This window comes from Bombus huntii, chromosome 6 (assembly GCF_024542735.1).
Source record: "Bombus huntii isolate Logan2020A chromosome 6, iyBomHunt1.1, whole genome shotgun sequence".
In the NCBI taxonomy this organism is placed as follows: domain Eukaryota; kingdom Metazoa; phylum Arthropoda; class Insecta; order Hymenoptera; family Apidae; genus Bombus; species Bombus huntii.
In genome coordinates, this window is record NC_066243.1 from 15,411,144 (window position 1) to 15,433,291 (window position 22,148).

General features: G+C 41.0%; 2 protein-coding genes across 4 annotated transcripts in view; one reads left to right on the forward strand and one right to left on the reverse strand.

Moving 5' to 3' along the window:
- Positions 1-22,148, forward strand: part of LOC126867132 (26S proteasome non-ATPase regulatory subunit 1) — a 94,819-nt gene that overhangs the window by 61,717 nt on the left and 10,954 nt on the right. The gene's annotated exons all lie outside the window — the stretch shown is intronic.
- LOC126867136 (5-hydroxytryptamine receptor 1A) overlaps positions 1,440-22,148 on the reverse strand; it is a 128,861-nt gene continuing 108,152 nt past the window's right edge. For 2 of the 3 annotated variants that reach the window (XM_050621343.1, XM_050621345.1), the window contains exons 5-7: positions 20,213-20,549; positions 12,568-13,088; positions 1,440-11,271 (exon numbers count right to left, since the gene is read on the reverse strand). In XM_050621343.1, the coding sequence (XP_050477300.1) occupies positions 10,778-11,271; positions 12,568-13,088; positions 20,213-20,549 (1,352 nt within the window). In that variant the 3' untranslated portion in view covers positions 1,440-10,777. The other variant, XM_050621346.1, reaches the window with a different exon arrangement.

The window sequence follows — 22,148 nt, forward strand, 5'->3', positions numbered from 1 at the left end:
AACTGACGTTCTGAATGCATCGAGATGTTAATTCCACGATCGCGTTTATATTCAATTTAGAACGATCGCAAAGAATAGTAAGAGATAAATTGAAAAATCCTATTTTCGAAACTTGCGTCGAATTAAGTAAATTATACGAATTCATTTTACCGACAAAAAGAGGATCACGTACTTTTGTCCTACTTTCTGTCCAGGCTGACGAAGTACGTATATCGATTTTTCAAATATCTTGATCATTTACGTACCAGATTTACGTATTGAAATTTTATATAATTTGCCAATTACGTTCTCGACGCTAGCCAAAAACAACAACCAGGTAAAACCTTTTTACGATCAAAGACGGGCTTCTATATGCGAGACGAGACTTGGTCGCTGATGGAAAATCCGTTTCTACTTTTGCGCGATCGTGGCGATGAAATAACGAAATTCGTAAGTAATCAGTACCAGGGATATATACAGTCAGTCACAAAAGTCTACGATACAACCTTCATAAAATGTCAAAGTGAAAACGCCAGCTCCGAAAATTCTTTTATCACATCGAGGTGTAACGCTGTTCGCTTTCAGATTTGCCAAGAAAAAGGAAAAAAAGATATAAAAATATGAAATACAACGTTAGAAATATTACATACGCCTGTTATGTCTGCGCGAAATCGCAGAAATGTTAGGTTTAACGTTACATTCATATTTTTTAGATTTATTTAAATATTAACAATATTTTTACTACACACGTATCTCGTTGGCGTTGAAAGAAAGTCAAAGGTTGTGTAATTTCTGGTATAATCTTTCATGCCAGTTAAGTTTTGCCAGTTAAACGTTCAAATATTTGTAATTCTTTGTAGAAATTCGTTAATAAGAATCGCATCGATGCGCAAGTAGAAATAATTCCGTGACAAAGGATCTTTAATTTCTTCGGTCGGATAAATAAAATCCGATAGGTTTACGTAGACTTTCCTGACTGACTGTATATATCCCACTGATCATCCAACCAGCTGAATATCTCGCATCGAGAACTTCATTCGAGCAGTTCGACCTACTTTTCCTTTGACCGTCTAATGCGAATTGATTTCTGGATATTAGAAGTACAATGCGAAATATCACGTCTTTGCTACTGTGTTTCTTCCGTCGAGTTAACAATTTTATCATCGGTGTGCCTTTATTCTCCAACAATTGCGAACACCGTGATTTCGTTCGAATGTATTTTTTAAACGAGCCACGATATAAGCACGAAGCTGGGAAGAATAATACATAATTAAGAAAGGAATAAAGTAATTAAAACGTAAAACCAACTTTTACATACTAAAGTAGTTAAATGATAATGCGTGAAAGTATAACGTTGCGTATTTGCAGGATTTTGTTTTAATCTCCTGTGCAAATCCTTCCTGTCATAATATTAGGAAGCCTCTGGGGGGGAATAACTTACTAGAATAATTAATCGAGAATAATTTGTCGAAACAATTTATTATAAATTAACAGTGGTAAAACGGTGTTAAAACTTTACACGATGAAATATAGTCCTTAATGATTACAATTTCGTTTAAACAATTTCTTCGAAACGAAATTACTCTCGTGACACGGAAGTTCGTTCCATCGATCGAGCGATCATTTCCACGAAAAATAAGTTACCGTAACGCTGCGTGTTAACGCTGCAAAGCGTGACAGACAACGTTAATTACGCGCAGCGGGACGACTGCTACGAAGAATATATTTGCACGATGTGTGATTCTGATATACAGAAGGCGCGATCAACTGCACGCACAAACTTACAGCAGTTGCATGCTTCTCCGCTCTTTGCTCTTGTACGCGCGCACAGCTACCACTTTTATAAATATCAGTGTTGGTAAAAACGTTGAACGTTACTTAGACTTAGGAAAATTCCAGATGACCAATGGGGAAATCGTTAGGAAGTTGCATCGCGTCAGGAAGCTTCTCTTTAACGTGCAACTTTCGATTACAAAGAATCTACGAATTTATCGTTATAATAGACGTTTTATTAATTACGTGCGCTAAACTTTAAAGAATCGTCGTTTCTTATTTGCAGCTCTAGTCTAAAAAGAATTTACATATTCGACGTTATAATAAAAGTTAGATTTTTCCGCTTAATATCCACGATATCTCTCGATTACTTTTTTAATCCTTTCGAATAGTTGGTTCGTTTTAACGACACTGGCGCAAAAATTTGGTATTTCAGGTCGTGTATTTTACAATTCCGGCAATTAAATTCGAACGAGTTCGCGCGTTACTTTTTTTTTTTTATTATTAAAAAATGCTTGCGTATTTCGAAATATCGATATTTATAGTATATTTACAGCAGTATAAAAAGGATACCGTTTGGCGTTATCCTATATACACAGGTTGTTCTACGTTATAGATAGTTATAATAACTTGAAATCAGATTCTGTAAATGTATTACTTGCAGTAGTTAATGGAATTTGCGTATTCGGTAACGAGGCAGAAGCCAATTTCGTTTGCACGAGTATCATAGCTTTTGGAAATCGCTATTTTCCATGATATAATTGGTTGCATACTAATTTAGCCGATACTATATTAATTTAGAGAAGATTCGATCTGTCAGAGGCAAAAATATTCTCTGTTTCAAATATTTAACTAATTACTTGAAAGAAGAAAAGACTCGGATAATAGCGAAATTATTCGCGAAATTGGTAAAAAAAATTACTTGAAGTAATTAGCAAAATATGTCAAGTATTTTATTCGAGTAACACGTATAATCAAATCATTATCATCTGTTATAGATGTTTGTTTAAATTCAAATTTATAATACGTGCGCGGATCGATTACTTTTAGATTCGCAGACTTGTGTCAAATAATTACTGGAGTAGCGGTTCCCACAGAGGATTAACCTAAGAGCTTCCATCACTCCGCGGCTTATCTTGCTCTTGAAGCTCCTTTGAAGCTGAACCATTAGTTATTTAAATTCCTGTCCAAGTTGATCCGAATTTACGGTGGCGCGGCCGCACCGTGGTCTCAAAATTCGCTACGGTCTAAAGTTCATGATCAGGATCGAATCTCTTATATGGGATAAAGCTTAATTGGATTAGAATACTGTTTATTTTATGTGGTTATTTTGCCCAGTTGTATGGCGTGTCAGCGCGAACAAATTCCTCGAGTTGTTGCGAGTTTTACGAAGAATCCGGCCGTCTCGATTTCTTCTTGCTCGCATAATTTCCAGCATTTAACGACCGCTCCGACTGTTTATCCGCTTTGTAAATTCTATGAAATTGTTAAACTGAAATTCAAACTAAGAACGAGGTCGATCCCGACTTGGGGAATCGTCGACGCGGTTACTAGCAGATTAAATAACGACGTGTTTATCCTTCGTAAATTAGGATTCGCGTTCGGGTTACGTATCTAAACAATTAAAAATTAATTATATCAGTCTTGAATCGCGTCGAATTTGCTCTCATATCGTAATTGCAATTAATAGTTGCGTGTATTATAGGCGAGGTATATAAATGGCATATAAATTTGTTATTATCGTATTTGTTCGATTTCATAGGATGAAAATTATCGGTCGTTTTTTAGCTTAATCGTTTTCCTATCGACCTGCTGGTAATCTTTCATTATCCCCTCTCCTTCCTTTATTTCCCCTCCCTCTCTCACTACCCTTATTTCAGCGTCTAGGGTTGAGGTGAAACTGTCTTTCACCTTTCACTTTTTCCATCCATCGCCTCCCCCCCCCCCCCCTCGTATTTCAGCTTTTTTTTTCCTTTTCGATTTTTCATAATTTTTCTTCCTTTACCTTTAACCTTTTCTTTTCCGATCGTTATTTCCTCCGTCTTCGTTTTTAACCTTTTGCCTCCGTACCTTTTATTTTCTTTTTTCGTGCTTCGTTTCTCTCGTCTTTAGTTTTTTGATTCATTACACTTTCTTGTTAATATCTCTTTACTTTTTTTTTTAACCGATTTATAACCCTCTTTAACCCACTTAATTTTAATTTTAATTTCAGTCGTCGTACTATCTGGACTCTATCACGTTTCAGACTTCCTGCTTTTCTGATTAATCTTTCTTCTTTTTTCTCCCTCTGATATTCTAAAATCCTATCCCTTGCTGCTTTGTAATTCGTCATATTTCTATATTTTCGATTCGTTCGTCGTTTCCGCAGCGACGCAACGTTATCGCCTTTACATTTCTCGTCTTTTTGACAGTTCGAAGCTTTCTTTCGATTTTCCATGTTTTTCTGATTTTTTTCTGTTCCTCTGCTTTGCATTTGTGCAAGGGGCGAGAAGTCGAAAGCCGGGGCCACCATCAGCTTGAAAAATCGATTTTCACGCAGGGCTACCTTGCGTTTGTTGTTTATTTACGCTATGACCGCGTTAATCATTCTATTCAAACGTTGCTCTTGCGATGATTAATTTTAACTTGCTGACGGACCGTTTAACGAATCTCGCGTCACGCAAATGCGATTTGCGATTAACTATTTATTCAATTGTTGTCCTAGAACCGTGTTATCGTTACCAAATTGCGTGTCATCTTTCTATAGTTTGTATTGCTTGCGGGTGATTCGTCCTCGTTATTTCCAGCCATTTATTTCAGTTACAGGCCCGTCACAATTTTAGCTTATCGATCTGCGATTTGGTTTCTGTAAATGAAATACGACGAGACGTATTTTTTCCCCGACGAAAAGGGAAAACAAACCAACTGTGAAATACGACAAACTAACAAAAGTTGCACGTACTGCTAGTTTTACCCAATCTATCACATAAACGCATTTGTTTAGTTTCATCGAACGGTTTCCCGTGGGTTTAGCGTAGAATTATAGCGTACAATCATCTTATAAATGAGTCTAAGAATGCCGGTCGTTATTCCTCAAGGCGTACAATATATTTCATCGATGAGATGTCGTTTGAAAACCAGCAGTCGTCTCAAAATATATCGATCAATTTAGAATAATTAACGCAATTAATTAACGTTTAGAACGAATATCATTTTCCTTAAATATCTGTCGTTCGGACAATGTATCGCGACATATTTATTTCGCACTAACCTGGGCCAAACTGAAATTCCTTGACGAAGCTTTATTTCCAATGCATCGACCTATAATGCTCTTGTTACTTGGCTCATAAATATTACGACGCTTACAGAAAGGCGAGATAGAAGTGAAAAGTCGTTAGAAGATCGTCAAAACCTTCGACGTTCTGTTCGTCCTCCGAAGAAAAGTTGCACAAAGCGTAACGTCGTTGTGAAATCAGCAAAGCGTTAACGGTGGAAGAATCGCGTCGGTGGAACAGCGATAAATATCGCGGAAACTCAGCGATTTCGTACGATCGAAGGGAACGAGGTCTTATTCGCGATTGCAATCGGGTTCAGGATTAGCGAAAGGGATTTCTGGCTTCTGCTTGGGCTCGCAATCTTCCTAAGAATCTCTCAGAGATCCCGCCACTCTCTCACTAAGCACGCGAGATTAACGTTTTCTAACCACTAGTTCCTTTCTCCAATCGAATCCTCGAACGCTCACCTTTTCGTTTTCACCTTCGATCGTTATTCACCTACGCTTCGATCATACACACACACACACAGGCGGTCGCGTTCAAGTGAATTTTACTTGATTTTATTTACGTTTCTTAACGATATAAATGACGATTACGTTCGACGACTATTTACAAATATACTTAAACGCGCGAATTAAATTATCATATCGATTATACTCGGTAGCTTGAATAATTTCTCCAACTTAACGATACCTCGCGGTATTTGTTAGTTTTCAATCGTCTCTAGATCGATACCGATGTTTCGTGTTGATATCTCAATCTCACGCGTTGGATAATTCCATCTTCTGTTACCTATCAGGTCGTCCGGAAAGTTTCTTTCGACATTTTCACGATATTTTCCGTTTTATATTATTTTATCGAATTACGTATGATCCATTTTGTACTATCAAAATAAAGATCGCAACGTTCGATTAGATTAGGTTTCATGTTTGTACAAAGATGCGTCGTTGTAAAAGACGTGTCTGCAAAAGAAAGACACTTTTCGGGCAACCTGATATCTTTAACCTTTAACTTTTTATCCTTCTCCGTTTCATTTAACGCATTATATCGATGTTCAGTTCGATTTTACGATTAATTAATCGGCAAAAGATATGGAATCGGTGTAGTAACGCGCGAACTTTTTATTTACAAACGTGTTTGTTGCGACTTTAACGCAACCAAATATCCAACTAACCCGTTCAGAACGACGTCGCGAATCAATCAGTCTGTAAAAAATATTTAATCATCGTGTAGCGTGCAACACGTTGCAACAAGCGCAGTTGGATTTTCCGCCTGCAAACGAGAACAGCTCGGATCCGACGCAACCCGACAACGTTCGACCGACGCTTTCGGTCGAACGTCGCGAATTAGCCAGAGGTTGGCAAAATATTAGATCATTATATACAGTAACGCAATTTTTCTTTTTCGTCGTAGTATCACAAATTAAGCAGTCGTTCGAAACATCGGATTATCGCGCATCATAGTAACGCGCGATTATAAACATTCGACGTTTCATCTACGAACGATGTTTAGTGGCAACGAAACGCGAACGAAAATTTGAACCAACCTTCTCAGACCTTACGTTTTCGATTAACCGATCGTTCGAGAAATATCAAAATCGCTGTATACGCGCGAACGCGTAATTGGGTTTTCCTTTTACAAAACGATTTTGCTTGCGATTACACGCAATCGGTGTCGGGGAACCGGCGAGAAATCAGCCAGTAGACAGTCGGTTCACGCATTCCATTTGAGGTTTTATCGTCAGACCGCTCGCCAGGGTAATTTGTCGAAAGGAGCAGCAACTTCTTACGGTAGAAAATTGCCGAGAAGCTGCTTTTGTGCTTTCTTTCGGTTTCGCTTCGATCGGGATCGTTATTTCGCCGCTCAGCCACTCTTCCTTTCTACCTTCCACCAAACGGAATATGCCTGTCGTATCGACTTTAGACTTCTCCGCTCTGTTTGTTCTCGCTTCGATTAAGTCAATTCTGCTCACGTTCGCTGTAGAACTCGGCACGGAGAAACGGAATCCGTTCTTCCAGGTATTCCACCACATCCTTCCAACGTGAACTCTCTTTTCTACGTTCCACATGGATCAGCCAGGCGACACGACTGTTCCATTTTGTCCACAGACTCCGATTGTTTAAGCATTTCCAAACTAGCTACGTTCTAACCACTTTTTCAGTAATTAACAAACGTAGATACGCGTAGAGCGAAGAAACGAATCGTCTCTCGTTAATTTAGTTTGCCGTGTGACAACTTCTGCTTCGATTTTAAACCTCCTCTCCTTTCAGTCGAACTCCTGCAACGCGAAAATCAACGATCAGAGTCTTCCTACTGTTGTTAGTTTGCCCCTGAGCGAATATAATTTCCTTTAAAATTTCAACACGCGCGAATTTAATTTCCTTGAAAAGTTGAACACACGCGATCAATTTTTCGCTGCACGTCGTCGTGGTCATCTCGACGCATACCGAGAGGATGGAAATTTTCAAACTACGTCCACTGCAAACTACAATCGAACAGATTCCTTTTCTCCGAATCTAGTATTCCGCTGGTTCAACTGGTCCAAGCTGTTTGCTTTATGACACGAACTCGGCCAATCCAGCTACAGCATACAGCCGTTTCAATTTTCGCTGTAGAGCTTCCGGTAGGTACCCCGGGTTTCGCATCAAGAGAAAGCGGTATCGATACGCTTTTATGTATGTAGGTTTTATCGCAGCAGCCGGTTGTTTGTTACGAGAACCTTTCAGTGGTCAATGTGATCAGTTCCGTTTACAATGGAGTCTCGATTATCCGTGATCGTGTTCTGAAAAGGAACGTCGCTCCTATTTACGACCTTCGCGTTTCGGTTCCCCGTGACCCATCGCTGTTCGTATTCCTCTCGGAACCCTACGTCCCGTAATTTTTAGTGATTGTCGTGTTTTATTGCGTCGACCATCGAAAGACAGCGGAAGAAAGGTGGTTCGGTTCCTCTGATCAAGAAACTACGAGATATTATTCGAATAAATCTCTGCTACGGCTGCGAGTCAGCTTCGTGAATTACTAGCCAGCGCTGATTGTCTCGTATTTAACGTAAGATTGTGAAAGAACGGATGGAAGAAAGGTTGTTCAGTTACTGGGATTCAAAACTTTGAGATATTATTCGAATTAATCTCTGCTACGGCTAGAAATCAGTTTCGCGAATTACGAGCCGTCTGATTGTCATATTTAAAGGGAAAATTCTAAAAAAAGAGAGAAGGATAGGAAAGCAGACGAATCCAGCGATAAATAATAAATTATCACGCGAGAGTGCCCAGAACGCACGAACGTCGATGCTAATGTATATTCATCTCTTATTTATCGTTTACAGTAACAATTTACTAAAATTCATCGTCGCTGAACAACGCGCGATGAAAGTATTAGGTTGTCTTGAAAGTTTCTTTCGTTTCAGAAGAAAATAATAGTCGCACAACATTTTTCGTTTTAACGCAGACGAAACGTATCCTACGACAGCTAGAAGACGATCGAAGCTAAAGACCACAAAATTTGACAGAGTAGCTTTCATGTTTGTATCGACATAGCCAGATGAAGCAACTGCGTGCAGATAGCGAAAGACATTTTTCGGACAACCTAATATTTCTCGGCGAAAGGATTCGAGAAAGTCCCAAGTGCGCTCGATAGAAATCCAACGATCAACGACTATATCTTTGTATCGTCTTCGAGTAAACGATCTCTAACGATCATTTTCCACTACCAAAGGTATCGAGCGAGTAAAATGAAAGCACATTTCGTCCGATTTCAGAGCAATTTAATTCAGGATTAATATTTCATTACTCGACTTCCGTTTCGCAGGAGGTTGAAGAATTTGCATCATCCGTATGATACTTATCGTTATGAATATTTTTATCGCGTTTGTTTATTACGCAGCAAACCTATTACCAACAGATAGTTGGCAAGAGAACCGCATTGCTTACGACGTAACCTAATGTTATCTTACCTACTGTTCGCAGTACATTTGCTTCAGCTGTGCATTATAATGGCCATTCGTACGCAGAGATAAGTTTGCGAAAGGCCACGGCAGTGGCCATTAGTAGCGAAAGGGTTAGACTATGTACAAGAATACCAAGTATTTAATACCGAGCTGTTGGTGTTCGTTTGCTGTGTCGTTAAATGGACAATGACCTTAATTCGTTAGCTGAAAGGTTCTCGAGCAACAGCGCCTCGTTTCCACCGGGAAATCATAACGAAGATCGCGAATTACTTGCGTTACGACCTAACGCGTTCGTCGTTCTTTATTAATAAACTGCCGCCTTTTATGCGTACGCACGGAACGTCGAAGAACGCGGAAACTCACAGAATACTCACGTAAAATGCAAAAATATGTCCTATATAAAATATCGAAAATATAGTACTCGTTATGAAACAAACGGATAAAAGAAACGTCTACTTGGGTTCCGTATGGTTGACGACGTTTAGAAAAATATTCATTTGCATAAACGTCCACAGTGTTAAGAATCGCACGGAACGAGTAAAGATGTTGTACGGGGATGAACGGGTGGAAGTGGTGCGACAATTTTTCGAATCGTCGCCATAATTTAATTACGACACACACGGATGAATGTCAGGCGGAAGATTTGAGCTCGCTTTATGTCGCGCATTTAGGGAAGCTCCTTCTACTAGCCTCTCGTCTCGCTTCTTTTAAACCTAGTTCGGTCAAGTATCGTAGTTTCGTTTATCGATATCGCGAAAGCTCGTCGAACCGCTTTTGGAAGATGAAGTGTTCAGCTCGCATTGGAAACCTTAATCGTCGAAACTCTGCCTTAACAAGTCGATTATCGTTAAAGTCCTTAATCTAAATTGCTCGTCTCGCGTGTTCCGATTTCCGATCTCGCGGAAGCTCCGCCTACAGAAGGAAGGAACGTTTATTGCAGTTCGTAGTTCACTTAGGAGTTTCGTTGGAAACTCTTCATTTCAAGTACACCTGTCTTCGCGTTATCCGATCTACGTAAGCTTCTCGAATTATTTTATTAACAAAAGGAAGAAAGGGTATTCTTTGTATCGTTCTTTACAACTTTACCGAACGTCACTCGCTGGAACTTCAAATATCTCACTTCGATTCAATATTTTTCGTTTTTCGATTATCTAAGATTCCGTAACAGCTTCTTCGGTTTTCCTTCGAGAATCAATCTCACCTTCACTGTTGTTCGTAATTATTTTATTTGAAAAAAAAAAAGAATTTCTTTTTCGCGAAGTATCACTCACTGCAGCTTGTAACGATGTATTCGCTTCAATTTTCCTGCCTTTCTCGATTCCGTATTTTTCCCAAATTATCAAAGCTTTTACAAAAAAGCTTCTTCGCTTTTTCCTTCACAATCGAACGATCTAACTGCTTGACCATGGTTCGTGACTATATTATATCGAAAACATCTTTCTATCATACTTCACAATTCACTAAACGTCACTTGTTGCAACTAGGAACGATCTGCATGTTCTCGATAATTTCTTTTCGCCTCGCTTCCACTCTTCCGCTCGTTTTAATTCAATGGAATCCTCGTTTCATTTTCACTCTAAACTTTCACAGCAGCTTCGAATACACACATACACACACACATATATATTATCCAGATTTTCACAAAATCTTCTTCAGTTTATCTGCGATCATGAAACAACCAAAGCTTCACCGTGGCTCGTAATTCGTTGAGAAACCACGGCCGGTCAACCACGGTTCCTCCGCTTCCGCTGGTACCGGAAGTCGACGTTTATTAACGACTTTAAACCCTGGTGACGGCGATCCCCGGTCTCCCGGGGCCGAAGGCCTACCTGGACGGCCTCCAGCTTTGATTTCTGTATCTGCAGAGCAACACTTTCTTGAAGGCCTGTCGGAAGACTTTGTTGAAGATCGTGTAGAAGATAGGATTGACCATAGAACTGGCGTAGCCCAACCAAGTAGCCAAATCGAAGATCTTGTGATTGATCTGCCTTTCACAGTTGGGACACACGGCTAGTATCAAATTGAGGACGAAGAACGGCGCCCAGAGGACCACGAACGTGAAGAAAACGACGCCTAGAACTTTCGTGGCTTTTTGCTCCAGCCTGATGATCCTTCCGTGTCGCGAGCTATTTCGTGAAACAACGCTGCTGGTTCTCGAATGGTGGCTACGAACTGGCCCCGAGTATCTGTGCGGACACGGAGAGGATGAATTGCTGCTTTGCTTAGAGCTGATGCTCGCTGCTCCGTTATGAGCACGCATCGTTGCTGCACGCCGGATCGGACCACCTCTCGTGGTCAATAGCGCGGTTCTTGTGTTCCCTGTGGAATTAAAACGAAGAATTATAGTTTCCTAAGTCTCGATCGTGGGCGCTGTAATTCGATTCGGGCGGATTATGGGGAAAAACACATTTATTGCGAAAAAGATGCTGTTACGAATTGTTGCTTATCCGTCTCGTTGCTCTCTTGGAATCGAAACAAAGGACCGTAGCTTTGGAAGATTTTACGATTCGTTGTGGCGAGCACGATTCGAATGGATCGTGCATCTTCATTTATTTAGAGGAAAGTTAACTCCGCGACGAATTTTTATCTTTCGATCTTACAAATTTTAGCGAAGAGAAAGAATTTGTGAGACTTTCAAAAGGACGACGCGTTTCTGATTCCTCGCATTTTAATCTGGTTTCATGTTAGCGTATTGAGTAATAATACGAGTCGATGACTAAAAAGGGGTGGTTAATCTTGGAGGACACACCCTGTGTATGGATGTACACTGTATACCGTAGTTTCGGAATTGATCATGTGTTGAACTTGGTAATTAATTGAGTTACAGCCTGTGTTTAAATTAACGACTATCAGTTAATCTCTACAGCTGTTCTGCAACATTAAACGCATCTGACAGTATATTCGAGTTAACAACTGCTTCTCCAAAGTGACAATTAATTAGGTCACTAAATTCGTCTCGTAGAACTTTTAATACCCTAAAGAAAATTAAATGCGACCAGAAACGAAAACGGCAGCAATCGAGACAATCGATTTATCATATCGATTTCCGCGTCGACGGGCTAAAAAACCAAATCAACTGGCACCGAACTGTTCTAGAAACCGCTTTGCCAACCAGTTCCTATTTCCATTCAACTTGAACGTTCTACCTAAGCTGGATCCTTCTTGGTCGTCTCGTTCGCACTTGTAAATAATGAAACTATCTTTTGACGCAGCATAGCGAAGCAGAAAGTTTCCTATAAAACACAGCACTGTCTCAATTGCAGGGAAAGAAATGAATTCGTGTCTCCAATTCCAAACCTCGTCCCCTTCCAAAAAAGAAGAGGAAAGAAAAAAGAGAAGAAAGATCGGATGAATAGCAGCAGCAAATCAAAAATCACTTTATCGATTCTCCTTATTCCCAATACCTAATCGCCTTTTAATGCGAGTATCGCGAGAAGGAAGATTTTTCTCTGTAAAATACAGAATTCTTTCGATCACCAGGAAAGAAATGAACTCGTGTCTCCAATCTCAAAACCTCAAAAGAAAAAGAAAAAGAAAAAAAAATCAGATCAATAGCAGCATCGAACCAAAAGCCTCTTTATCGATTCTTTTCATTGCCAATGAACTCGCACCCACCTAAACTAGATCCTCTTCTGCCGCTCCTCCACGTGACGACAGAATTTGGCTCGTAGCTTCTGCTGGCCTCCGTTCTACCGCTGTTGCTTCTACCGAGAAACGCAGCCTCCAGATTCTTCCCCGAGATTGGCTTCATGGTATCGCTGGAAACGATCACGATCTCGCTGGATGGTTGCGGAGGTGGTCTCTTGGACGATTCGCCGAAATAGGGGCAGGTACACGGCGGAGGTAACGCGATTTCGCCTTCCTGTTTATCGCTCGATTTCCTCTGCGTGCTCGAGGTTTCCTCGTTCGACGAGTTCTTCCGCGAAACGGAACCGCGGCCGAACACTGGCTGCTCGTGGAAGCTGAAAGATCGCTTCCTGGGTGTTCTCGGCGAACCCGATTCCGCCCGTTCCAAATGAGCCTCGTTGAAGGTGGACGCGCGTCGCCGATGCTTCCACGGGGTGGGCGAGCTTAGGTCTTCCGGTATCGAGAGGCTCGTTCGAGAACCGGACGCGCTGCTTCCGCTTTCTCCGCTCCTGGAATGTTAAATAGTCGCGGTCAGCATTTCGTGAGATTCTTCGTCGTATCGATACGATATTCGGTTTATACGTGTAATCTGTAACTCGTATGGTAACGCGTAGTAGACAGAATCGTGCGAGTTCTTCGTAGTCGTTTTCGACAAAGTTTAGATACTTCGCTCGAGAGTACAGTGATTTATTATAATAGATTAACATCGTTCGTTATAACCTTCTGCTTTTCTTTTTCTTCCTTTTTCTTTAAACCGAAGATTTACTACGTTGCTGTTGAAAGATGCGCTATTTAATCATCAAAGTTTACGATTTATGGACGCAGTCGGAGTATCATATTTTCCTGCCAACCTCTTCCAGCGATACGATTCGTAGAAAGTAGGTGAAACGAGAGATTCAGTTACGGCGGACTAGTGGTTTTTCAAACTTTCCTTCCTTTCTATAGCAACTTTCATTATCGATCAACATATATTTTATCGATTCAAAGTATAATAGCTCGCAGCTACTGGAAACCGAGCATCGTATCGGTGCATCCTAGAGGCACTAGAGAAATGTACAATAATTCGTGGAACGTGACACAGGACGATGCTCGCGTTCCATCCCGATGAAAAGCGTTCTCGAAAGGTAGTGCATTTTTACGTCCAACTTCTCATTTTTTCCTTTCCTTTCGCCCTGTCTGTATGGAGCGCGGTAATGGATCGCGTGGATTGAAAAAAAGAAAAAAAAAAAAAAATACAGGAACGGTACAACCTCTCGACGAAAAAGGCCGACGAATGCCGCTATAAATCGGACATATATGAAACGCAGCTGCGCCAGCCACTTTTGACGCGTTCTATCCATTATTGGGGATCAACCAGCCATTATTGCATGCCACGAACCAAAGGCAAAGGCGCCGATGAAGCTCGGTTTCATCGCGAGCAACGTCAGTTCGAACGAGTCGTGGCTCTTGAACGAATCGAGTTTCGAACGAATTAGAATTAAAACGAGCGGAGTCGCAAAGGCTTCCGACACGACCAACGGTATGTTTGGAATTGAAAACGAGTTGGAATTAAAGCGAGCGAACTTGTGCGGGATTTCTGTTCGGCCGATAGCGAATTTGGAATTCGAAATACGTTGGGATCGAAGTTCTCGCAGCGAAGGTTCGTCGAATGGTCGAATCGAGTCAACGCGTGTTTCGGGTGGAATGGAAATTCGGTCGGATCGAGAATGGAGGAAGACGGGAAGAAATTAAAAATAAAGAAAATGATGATCGAAACGGCGATGTAACTTCGAAACGTTGGAAGCAGGTGGCAGTGAAATTGAAAAGAATGAATTCGGAGACTTGAAAAGTTGGAACGGAGAGATGGATTGGCATTAAGACTGGATAAACTTGAAAATGGAATTAAAGTTAAGAGAGGAGAAGGCGAAAGAAAGAAACGCGGAGGAGAATGAATTTAAAAATATCGGGACTCGGATGAGTTTGAAGTTTAAAGTAAGAAACGAGTTTCAAGTTTAAGATAAGATAAATTCCGGCGATACTCGCGTCGTAACCGAAGAAAGTTGTCGAGAAGGAAAATGAGAATGCCGAGAATCATATTCTTTTAGTAGATTAAGCCGTCTGAACTGTCAAAGCTTCGGATATATTCCGATAATCTGCCTCGTCTTGCGTGAAACAAGAAATTCGTAATACAAAATTGGGTAAAAACAGGGAATCTGCTCTATACGGGACAGGAATGTTCAGATCTCGATAACGTATAATCTTTTTTCTATATCTCCGGCAAAGTTATTTAATAATAGCCGCCGGCTATTACGAAATATGTACTGTACAATACTATCGTCGAAGATTCTTCATCCAGTCCATGCGGCTTTTCATTCCCCCGGAAGCCTGATTATTGCAAGGAATTCTTCGAATAACTTTCTCCGTGTTTTTAAAATTCCACGGGAAACTTTCATTACAACGATATCAATTTCATAATAGCGTTAGCATTACCGTTCGAAGCAAGGCATCGAGAGAAAAGACACGTCGAACGACAACGAAGTACTCAACCACTGAGAAATATATGTCAAATTACGCGAAAGTATATGTCGTCGAAACTAATCCAAAGTGCGTAATTACTTCGTGTAACGATCGATAGGTAAAACAATTTTCTACCGATTTTACAATTTTCTGCCCTACTTTTTCAATCGCGTTCTCGAAACCACGAATTTGCATAAAAATCTATCGACCACTTATTAGAAGGAAAGACAACGCGAAGGAATAACAGTTTTCTGAAGCAAAATGGTGTCGATTGGTGGAGAAATGGATGGCGTGTAATAGATGAAAAATGGGGACAGGTGGGGAAACATCGGTGCAGAAATTTTTCAGCTGCTCGATGGCTTGATAGAACGATTCCCAACACTTTCGAAATTGAAACTGGAATAGGATATTGTTACCGAAATCGATCGTTGAATGATCGTTGACCAAGGTCTTCCTATTCGCTCGACCAACGCGATTGATTGAAGATGCTTCGAGTGCTTGTGGCAAAATCAAAACGCGAACGTATCCGATCCAACGACACTTCACATTTTTCTCTTCGATCGGATATATTTCAATGGCAGGCATTCACCCGTTCGTTTTACAGACGAGCACGTCGATGATCCAAGGAGAAGTCATTGGAATGTTTTTTCCAATGGAACTTTCAAGCTGCCGTTGTGTCATCTGTTATCGGGAAATGTAAAGTTTCGCAGCATTTGCAATTAAAAGTGCGAATTTTATCTGCGACTATAATCGAACGTTGTGCGGAATCGCGTCAAATCGAGTTCGTCAAATTGTTCGCCACTTGTTCGAACGAACCACGTCCATTGACGTAACTCGGAGTCACTGATGAAAAAAAAAGAAGAAAAAAAAAGAAAAAACAGGGAATGATTTAAAAAGATTGAAAAAGGGAAAATGCAGGAAATAAACATGGGCGGAAGGGCGAGGGAAGAAGCGAACGGAAAGGTCGTTCCGCGCCAGGAAAGCCATTATATATGGTGGTTCCAGGCCTCGCTAGTGGATCGCACTTAGCTGCTGGGCATTCAAAGTGCAAAACGGGCCGGTGGCCACTTAAGTAAACTGCTCTTACCTACCTGGGGCACTCTAATAAAGGAATGCACTTAGTCGTATCCACAAAGGATTCGTGTCGTAGCTTCGTGCTTTGCTCGTCACTTTGAAGCTCTTTGAAGGGCCAAAAGTTCGGGAGAACTTGGTCGTGTCTGGTAATTGTCCTGGAAACGGCAGCCTCCTTTTTCTATCCATCCGGCAAAGCTTTCTTGCCGAGAGAAAGAGAGACAAAAGGTCTGTTCGTATCATTGTTCTCGAAATAACGATTCAATTAATTCCACGCAAACGGATTCTTTGTTTCTTGCCGTGCAACATGCTTCGTGCGCTTCTTGCCACACCGACCAGTTTCCAGCCTTTCATTCTACTAAACCGTACGAAGCTTAATATACTTGCGCCTTATTAATCGCTATTGTAAATCCTATAATAAATAATATTTATTGCACGATGATACGACGTTAAGTGGTACGATAACGCTTGCGAAATTATAGCCGTTGTAACGCGCCAGAGTATATGATATATGCAAAGTATATTGCTCGTTACAACGCTTAATGCGCTACACAAATGTCCACGTGCCGTTTTTCTAATTGTATTTGTAAAAGTACGAATTTGCATGAATATCTACGCGGTCTATCTATTACAAGTTCGCCCGATAATTTTCTTGCCCTTTGAGTGTAAAAAGCGTGGCCGCATTAAACGCCAATATTTCACCGTGAAATCCCTCGGGCAAGCAATCTACGCTAATAATTGGCAAATACGGCACCTAATTCCCAATAGCGGTCAAGAGCCACATATTTCAGACCGGTGTGACGCGAAGTATTAGCGAACCGTCTCACGGTCCATACTTCATCGAAGGACGCTTAACGTCTGCATGCCGAGAACGCTTGAGGCAGCGTGAACTTGCGATATTATCGGTGAACGCGACCGCTTCGCAGCCAGGCGAAATGTGGTCACGTCGGCATGTTTCGTCGCTACCGCGTTCGACAAGTTACCTCGTATCCTTGATCGACAGTTTCGAGCAGAGGATCGAAGCAGCCCCAAAGCATTACCTCTTCGTTTCCTTCCAACTGACCTGAATTCGTTAAGATTACCCGTTACGTTGTTACGAGCTGGTGGAACAACGATTCCAGAAATTTTACCTACTCTTCAGCAATGCAACTTCAGATTGATTTAAGCGATTCCCGACAAACGTTGGTTCTTCATTTCTTCCAGTTTTCTTCCTTTCTTGCTATTCGCTTCCGGTGAATTGTTTGCAGGCGAAGCTTTTCGGTTTTCTACAGCTGCCTTTTTCACCTTTGATCACAATTTAGGAATATTGCCGTGTATCGCTGTGTCGTGAATGATGTTGTCAAACGTATTATTATATGATTTATTCTGTTGGTTCTTTACTCGTTATTTCTAATTAGTAAATTAAAGTTCCTGGCCTTTTCCTGGATCTATTTTTTTTTTATTTTTGTTACACGATTATCGTATAATATTACGTATTCTACGATCGTTATGTCATCAGATAATTTTATCCTGATCGTCTCCAATGTGTTCTAACTAGCAGTTTCTATTTTTATGTGATTTTATAGACGTGGCAATGTTGTGCGAAATAATTTGTTGGATATAAATACGATGGTGCCGCTTAGTTGTCCTGTTTTCTCTCTTATCTGTGCCTGTCTCGTCCTATTGTAAGATGCAGAGGTAGAGAATGCAAACTAGCGCACTGCGTTTGAATATGTTTTTCAGAGCAGAAGAAATGGCAAAGAAAGATCGACGAAAGAAACGTTGAAGGGGTGTTTCGAATACACACGCTCGTATATACATATATATGTACGTAAAGCATACAAACGATATATAACTATAATTCTAAAGCAGGATTGAGTCGAAAAGAATAAAAACGGCTGAACTATCGACTAACCTAATTTGCAGCGGGAAAAATATATTCCCGAAATGTTATAAAATGTTATACCGACGAAGTTTAAAAACTTGGTCGTATTAATAATCGAGCAATTATTATTTAAACAACGACGAATAATAACGACGATTTTGCGACGTTCGAGCAAAGATTCGTCGATTCATCTTCACCGTCAAATCTCTCGATAAATAATCCCATTTTCAATCTGAAACTCAACACTTTTCTCCTTACACTTTTCCTCGTTCCCGTAAACTTTCGTCGTAGTGTCTCCTAGCGATCTCAGCTAAATTCCCTCGTGAATTTTTCCCCATCCACGTTTCCACGATCCGGCAACATCCAACTGAATTCCCTGTTCAGTTAGCCGTAGGGCCCAGAACAGTAACGAATAGCCAATTTCCGTGGCGGGAATAACGCCCCATTTGTGCGACCAACTCCATCTTCACTTACGCGTCATTGGAAGTAGATCAGCCTAGACGACGATGCCTTGAACATCGAACGGCGTCGACTTCGAATAGGAAAAGACCCATTGAAAGTGGTATCTCGTGTACAAGTGTTGCTGCAAGTATTCGAACGCGTATCGCAGAAAATTTTCATGCACACGCTGTATCGTGTTGTGTAAAATATTTTGAAATTTCATTAGTGTTAGGACGACGACTATATTGATATATATGGAACCAATTTGAAAATGTACGTGGAAGATTAGAAGGTACTTATTGCAAACATGTATTTGGCAAAGAATTAGTATGCAGGGAAATTTGCATTTTTTCGAGAATCCATTTTACGCATCGTTTAGGAGACTAATTCTTTTAACTTGTAAAAAAAAAAAAAAAAAAAACCAAGGCCTTTTAGTGGAATTTAAAAAAAATTACAATATTTTGAAGGGTGCGTGCTAAGGTTTGTTCGTTGCTGTACGTCGTAGGTTCCATCTAATTTAACACTAATCACGATAACCAAGCTTCGTTATAGCGCTAACGAAATTTCAAAACATTTTCTATAGCACAAGGTATCGGTGAAAGGTTGCCATAAATGTTTAAATATTTTAGTCAGTCACTGTTTATTGCCGTTTAGAAGAACTCGTATAGGAGAAGAATATCTTTTTCAGAGGAGCGATTTAATTATCAAACTGTCATTCGGTAGACCGTAACAAACCTCGTGAAAGTAGCCTCCTGACAATATACAACTAGCGATACGCTTAAATATCAATTAGAAATGAAAAAGAATCGTGTTCGAGCGTCTTTAAATTAAATTGAATAAAAATTTCCCATCGCGTAATAAATTTATGCCCATAAAGCTGGCGAATCTCTCAGACGAGAAGCACGAAGAAATCTTCGATGAACTTTCCTGAGAAAGGAGCTTCTCCCAATCCGAGGCAGCTTTATCAACTCGAATCGCGACTACGTCGACAGGGGTATCGGTTCGTGAAACCGTGTTCGATCCGAGATATCAACGGCGCAGCCAATCTCCACGTGGAATACGAGACGCGAAAAAACGTACGTGACGCGAGAATGAGAAATATTCCGCGGCCCTCGTAAATCTGCCGCGTTTCCCGCTGCTCCTTCCGACGGGTACCCCGAAGGGAGCCACGGAAAGCATCCGTAAATCGGAATCGCGATCCCGTGCACTCTCACGCCTGGAGAATATTTTCCAGTTGGATGCAGTTCGCCGCGGTGACAGTTGTTTCTCGAAGGAAACTGCGATCGACCAAGCGATCTGCCGAGCGTGAAGTATCGTTTGATGTTTTATCTTGCAACGTGACTGAGAAAACTTCTATATTTACGGTGAAATCGACGCTTCCAGGTCGTTTTACAATTTTATTCGAATGTATTTCAGGTTCGTGTTAAGGTGGTACGAGGTCGAATCGAGTTTGATGTTGCTTTAGGTTTGTAGATGTCGTGCCATTTGCCTACGAAAAATTTCTTTCTTTGTGGAAGGTTTATGGTTATCGGAGGCTTTCTTTTCTCGTGGAAGAGCATGTTCGAAGATTGAAATTCGACGTTCCGTATTAATGGTTGAAAAGTATGACGTAAAATGGTAGAATCGGTGCTTGGTTTGTACTTTAATCAGTGCAATCGTATTGTACGATATTCTAGCTTCGCGTTTCCATACATCGAACATCGACGTGGTGTAGAAATATGGGTGCGAAATTCGCAGTATACGATACTATCGTAACCTTACCCGTGTCGAAAGCTGCACCGATGCGATTGTTGCTGTTGCTGATGATGCTGGAGCGAGTGTTGAGGCGTGGACCTTGGCGTTCCCATAGGAGTGGGGCTTCCAGGGCTGGCGATGCCCTCCAAACCTCTGGATAACTTGAGCATTTCGGCGCCAAAGGCGTGAAGAGCGAACATCGCCGACGGCGGCGGTTCGCTTTCCGGAAGCCAAAGTTCGTGGGTGTCCAGCGTTGTCAGCTCGGTGTCGGTCGACGTACCGGAAGTGTGCTGCGGCGTACCGCCGCTTCCGGCCGAGCTTTTACTCAACAGGAACCGCTTCCAGGTCCCTCGTCTGTCTAAACCTACGGATGCAAAGAAAAGCCGGCTAATTAGAACTTTTATCTGCCCCAACTTATGACATGTAGATGTCTACGACTTTGTAAATCTTTATTTATTTAATAAATTTACGAAAAATAAGATTTCTCGATCGAAGGTGATGATGATGATCGAGTTGGGTGCTGATTGTGTGCTTGGATAACGCGAAATCGACAGAGGAATTGTTCAGTGCGATCAATTTAGCTTCTAAAGGACTCGTATATGTTTCGTGGCAGAAGGATCGTCGACTGCTATGGCGTAAACTCAGCAGACGGGTGAAAATTAAGATATCAGAAAATAAGAAATAAAATAAGAGATCAGAAACTACAGTCCTCTGTAGTTTCGTTTCTGAATCGGTTGATTTTTGCTCGCGACTGCACCGCCTCTTTTGTATCCCGTGTCTCCGTGTCTGTATCGATTAATTCGGTCTGGCCGATTATTCGGAAGCGTCCTTTTTAGCATACCGTGTCACGTCCGCGACTTGTGCATAATGGGCCACGATTTGCATGCCCTCGCGTACGTCGAAATTTCTTATCGTTGTCAACGAATGGGCGGCGCTGGATGCCGAAGGAAGCGAAAAGGAGCACCATGCTTTCGATTGGCAAAGAAAAATGTCGCGCGAGTTGCGCCAAACGACTGATCGACGGGGCTAAACGATCGTTTTTAATCCTTCGTCCATTTTCAACGCTGATGGAAGAGGCGGTTCGCTCTTCCCCGAGATAAATGTGACGCGCTCTCGTAAAAAGGGGTTAAGATGGAAAAAAATCGATTTTGACGTTTTCATGTCTTCTTTTTCTTTTCTCTTATCGGCGAAGGTACGTGTTCTTTGCAACGAGATCGACCCCAGTTTCCTCGCATAATTATTGAATACTTCGCAATTGAAGATTGGAATTATACGTCAATAACGAAAGCAGACAATCGTTTGTTCTATTTATTAAAGTTACGAAACGTCTTCAGAAAGTCACTTTCTTCGTTTCGTCTTAACGTGTTTCTCGTTTTCGCGTCAATCAAAGTATATTAATATATTAGCTGACTCGATATACGATGTTTCGAAACCGATGCATCGATCGTTCTTTTTTGGTACTGAAACACAGCATTCATTTGGCTCGAAAATACCAGTGTCACCCACTACATATTTCAAAGCCAGATTTGTAATTTATTTCGTCCGATATAACCACGAATGGAGGATTCCCGAAGCTCGAAACTGTGCAACGTGGAGCAGGGATTGACAGTTAATTTCCTTCTTTCGATTCGGAAAAACAGTTGGTATGCATTTTAAAGCAATACGTTGCTGCAGAAATATTATCTAAGGGAAGGAATAGGTCATCTGGTTTTGCGCACGAGTATTTGAAAACCGTACTCATCTTCGTTTTCCTAATCTAAGCTACGTATCTACATCTTTTATTAAATTGGAAAACATTTTACATTAATCAACGTTTTCAATAAATGTAATATTATATCGTAAAGTTTGTAACTAATTATAATCTTCTTTCTCGCGATCGAAAAGAATTCCAGTTACAGAGGGGACATTAGAGTGAGCTCTTGAATTAAACTTCGTTAAACTTGAAACCAGATTTGATTAAAGT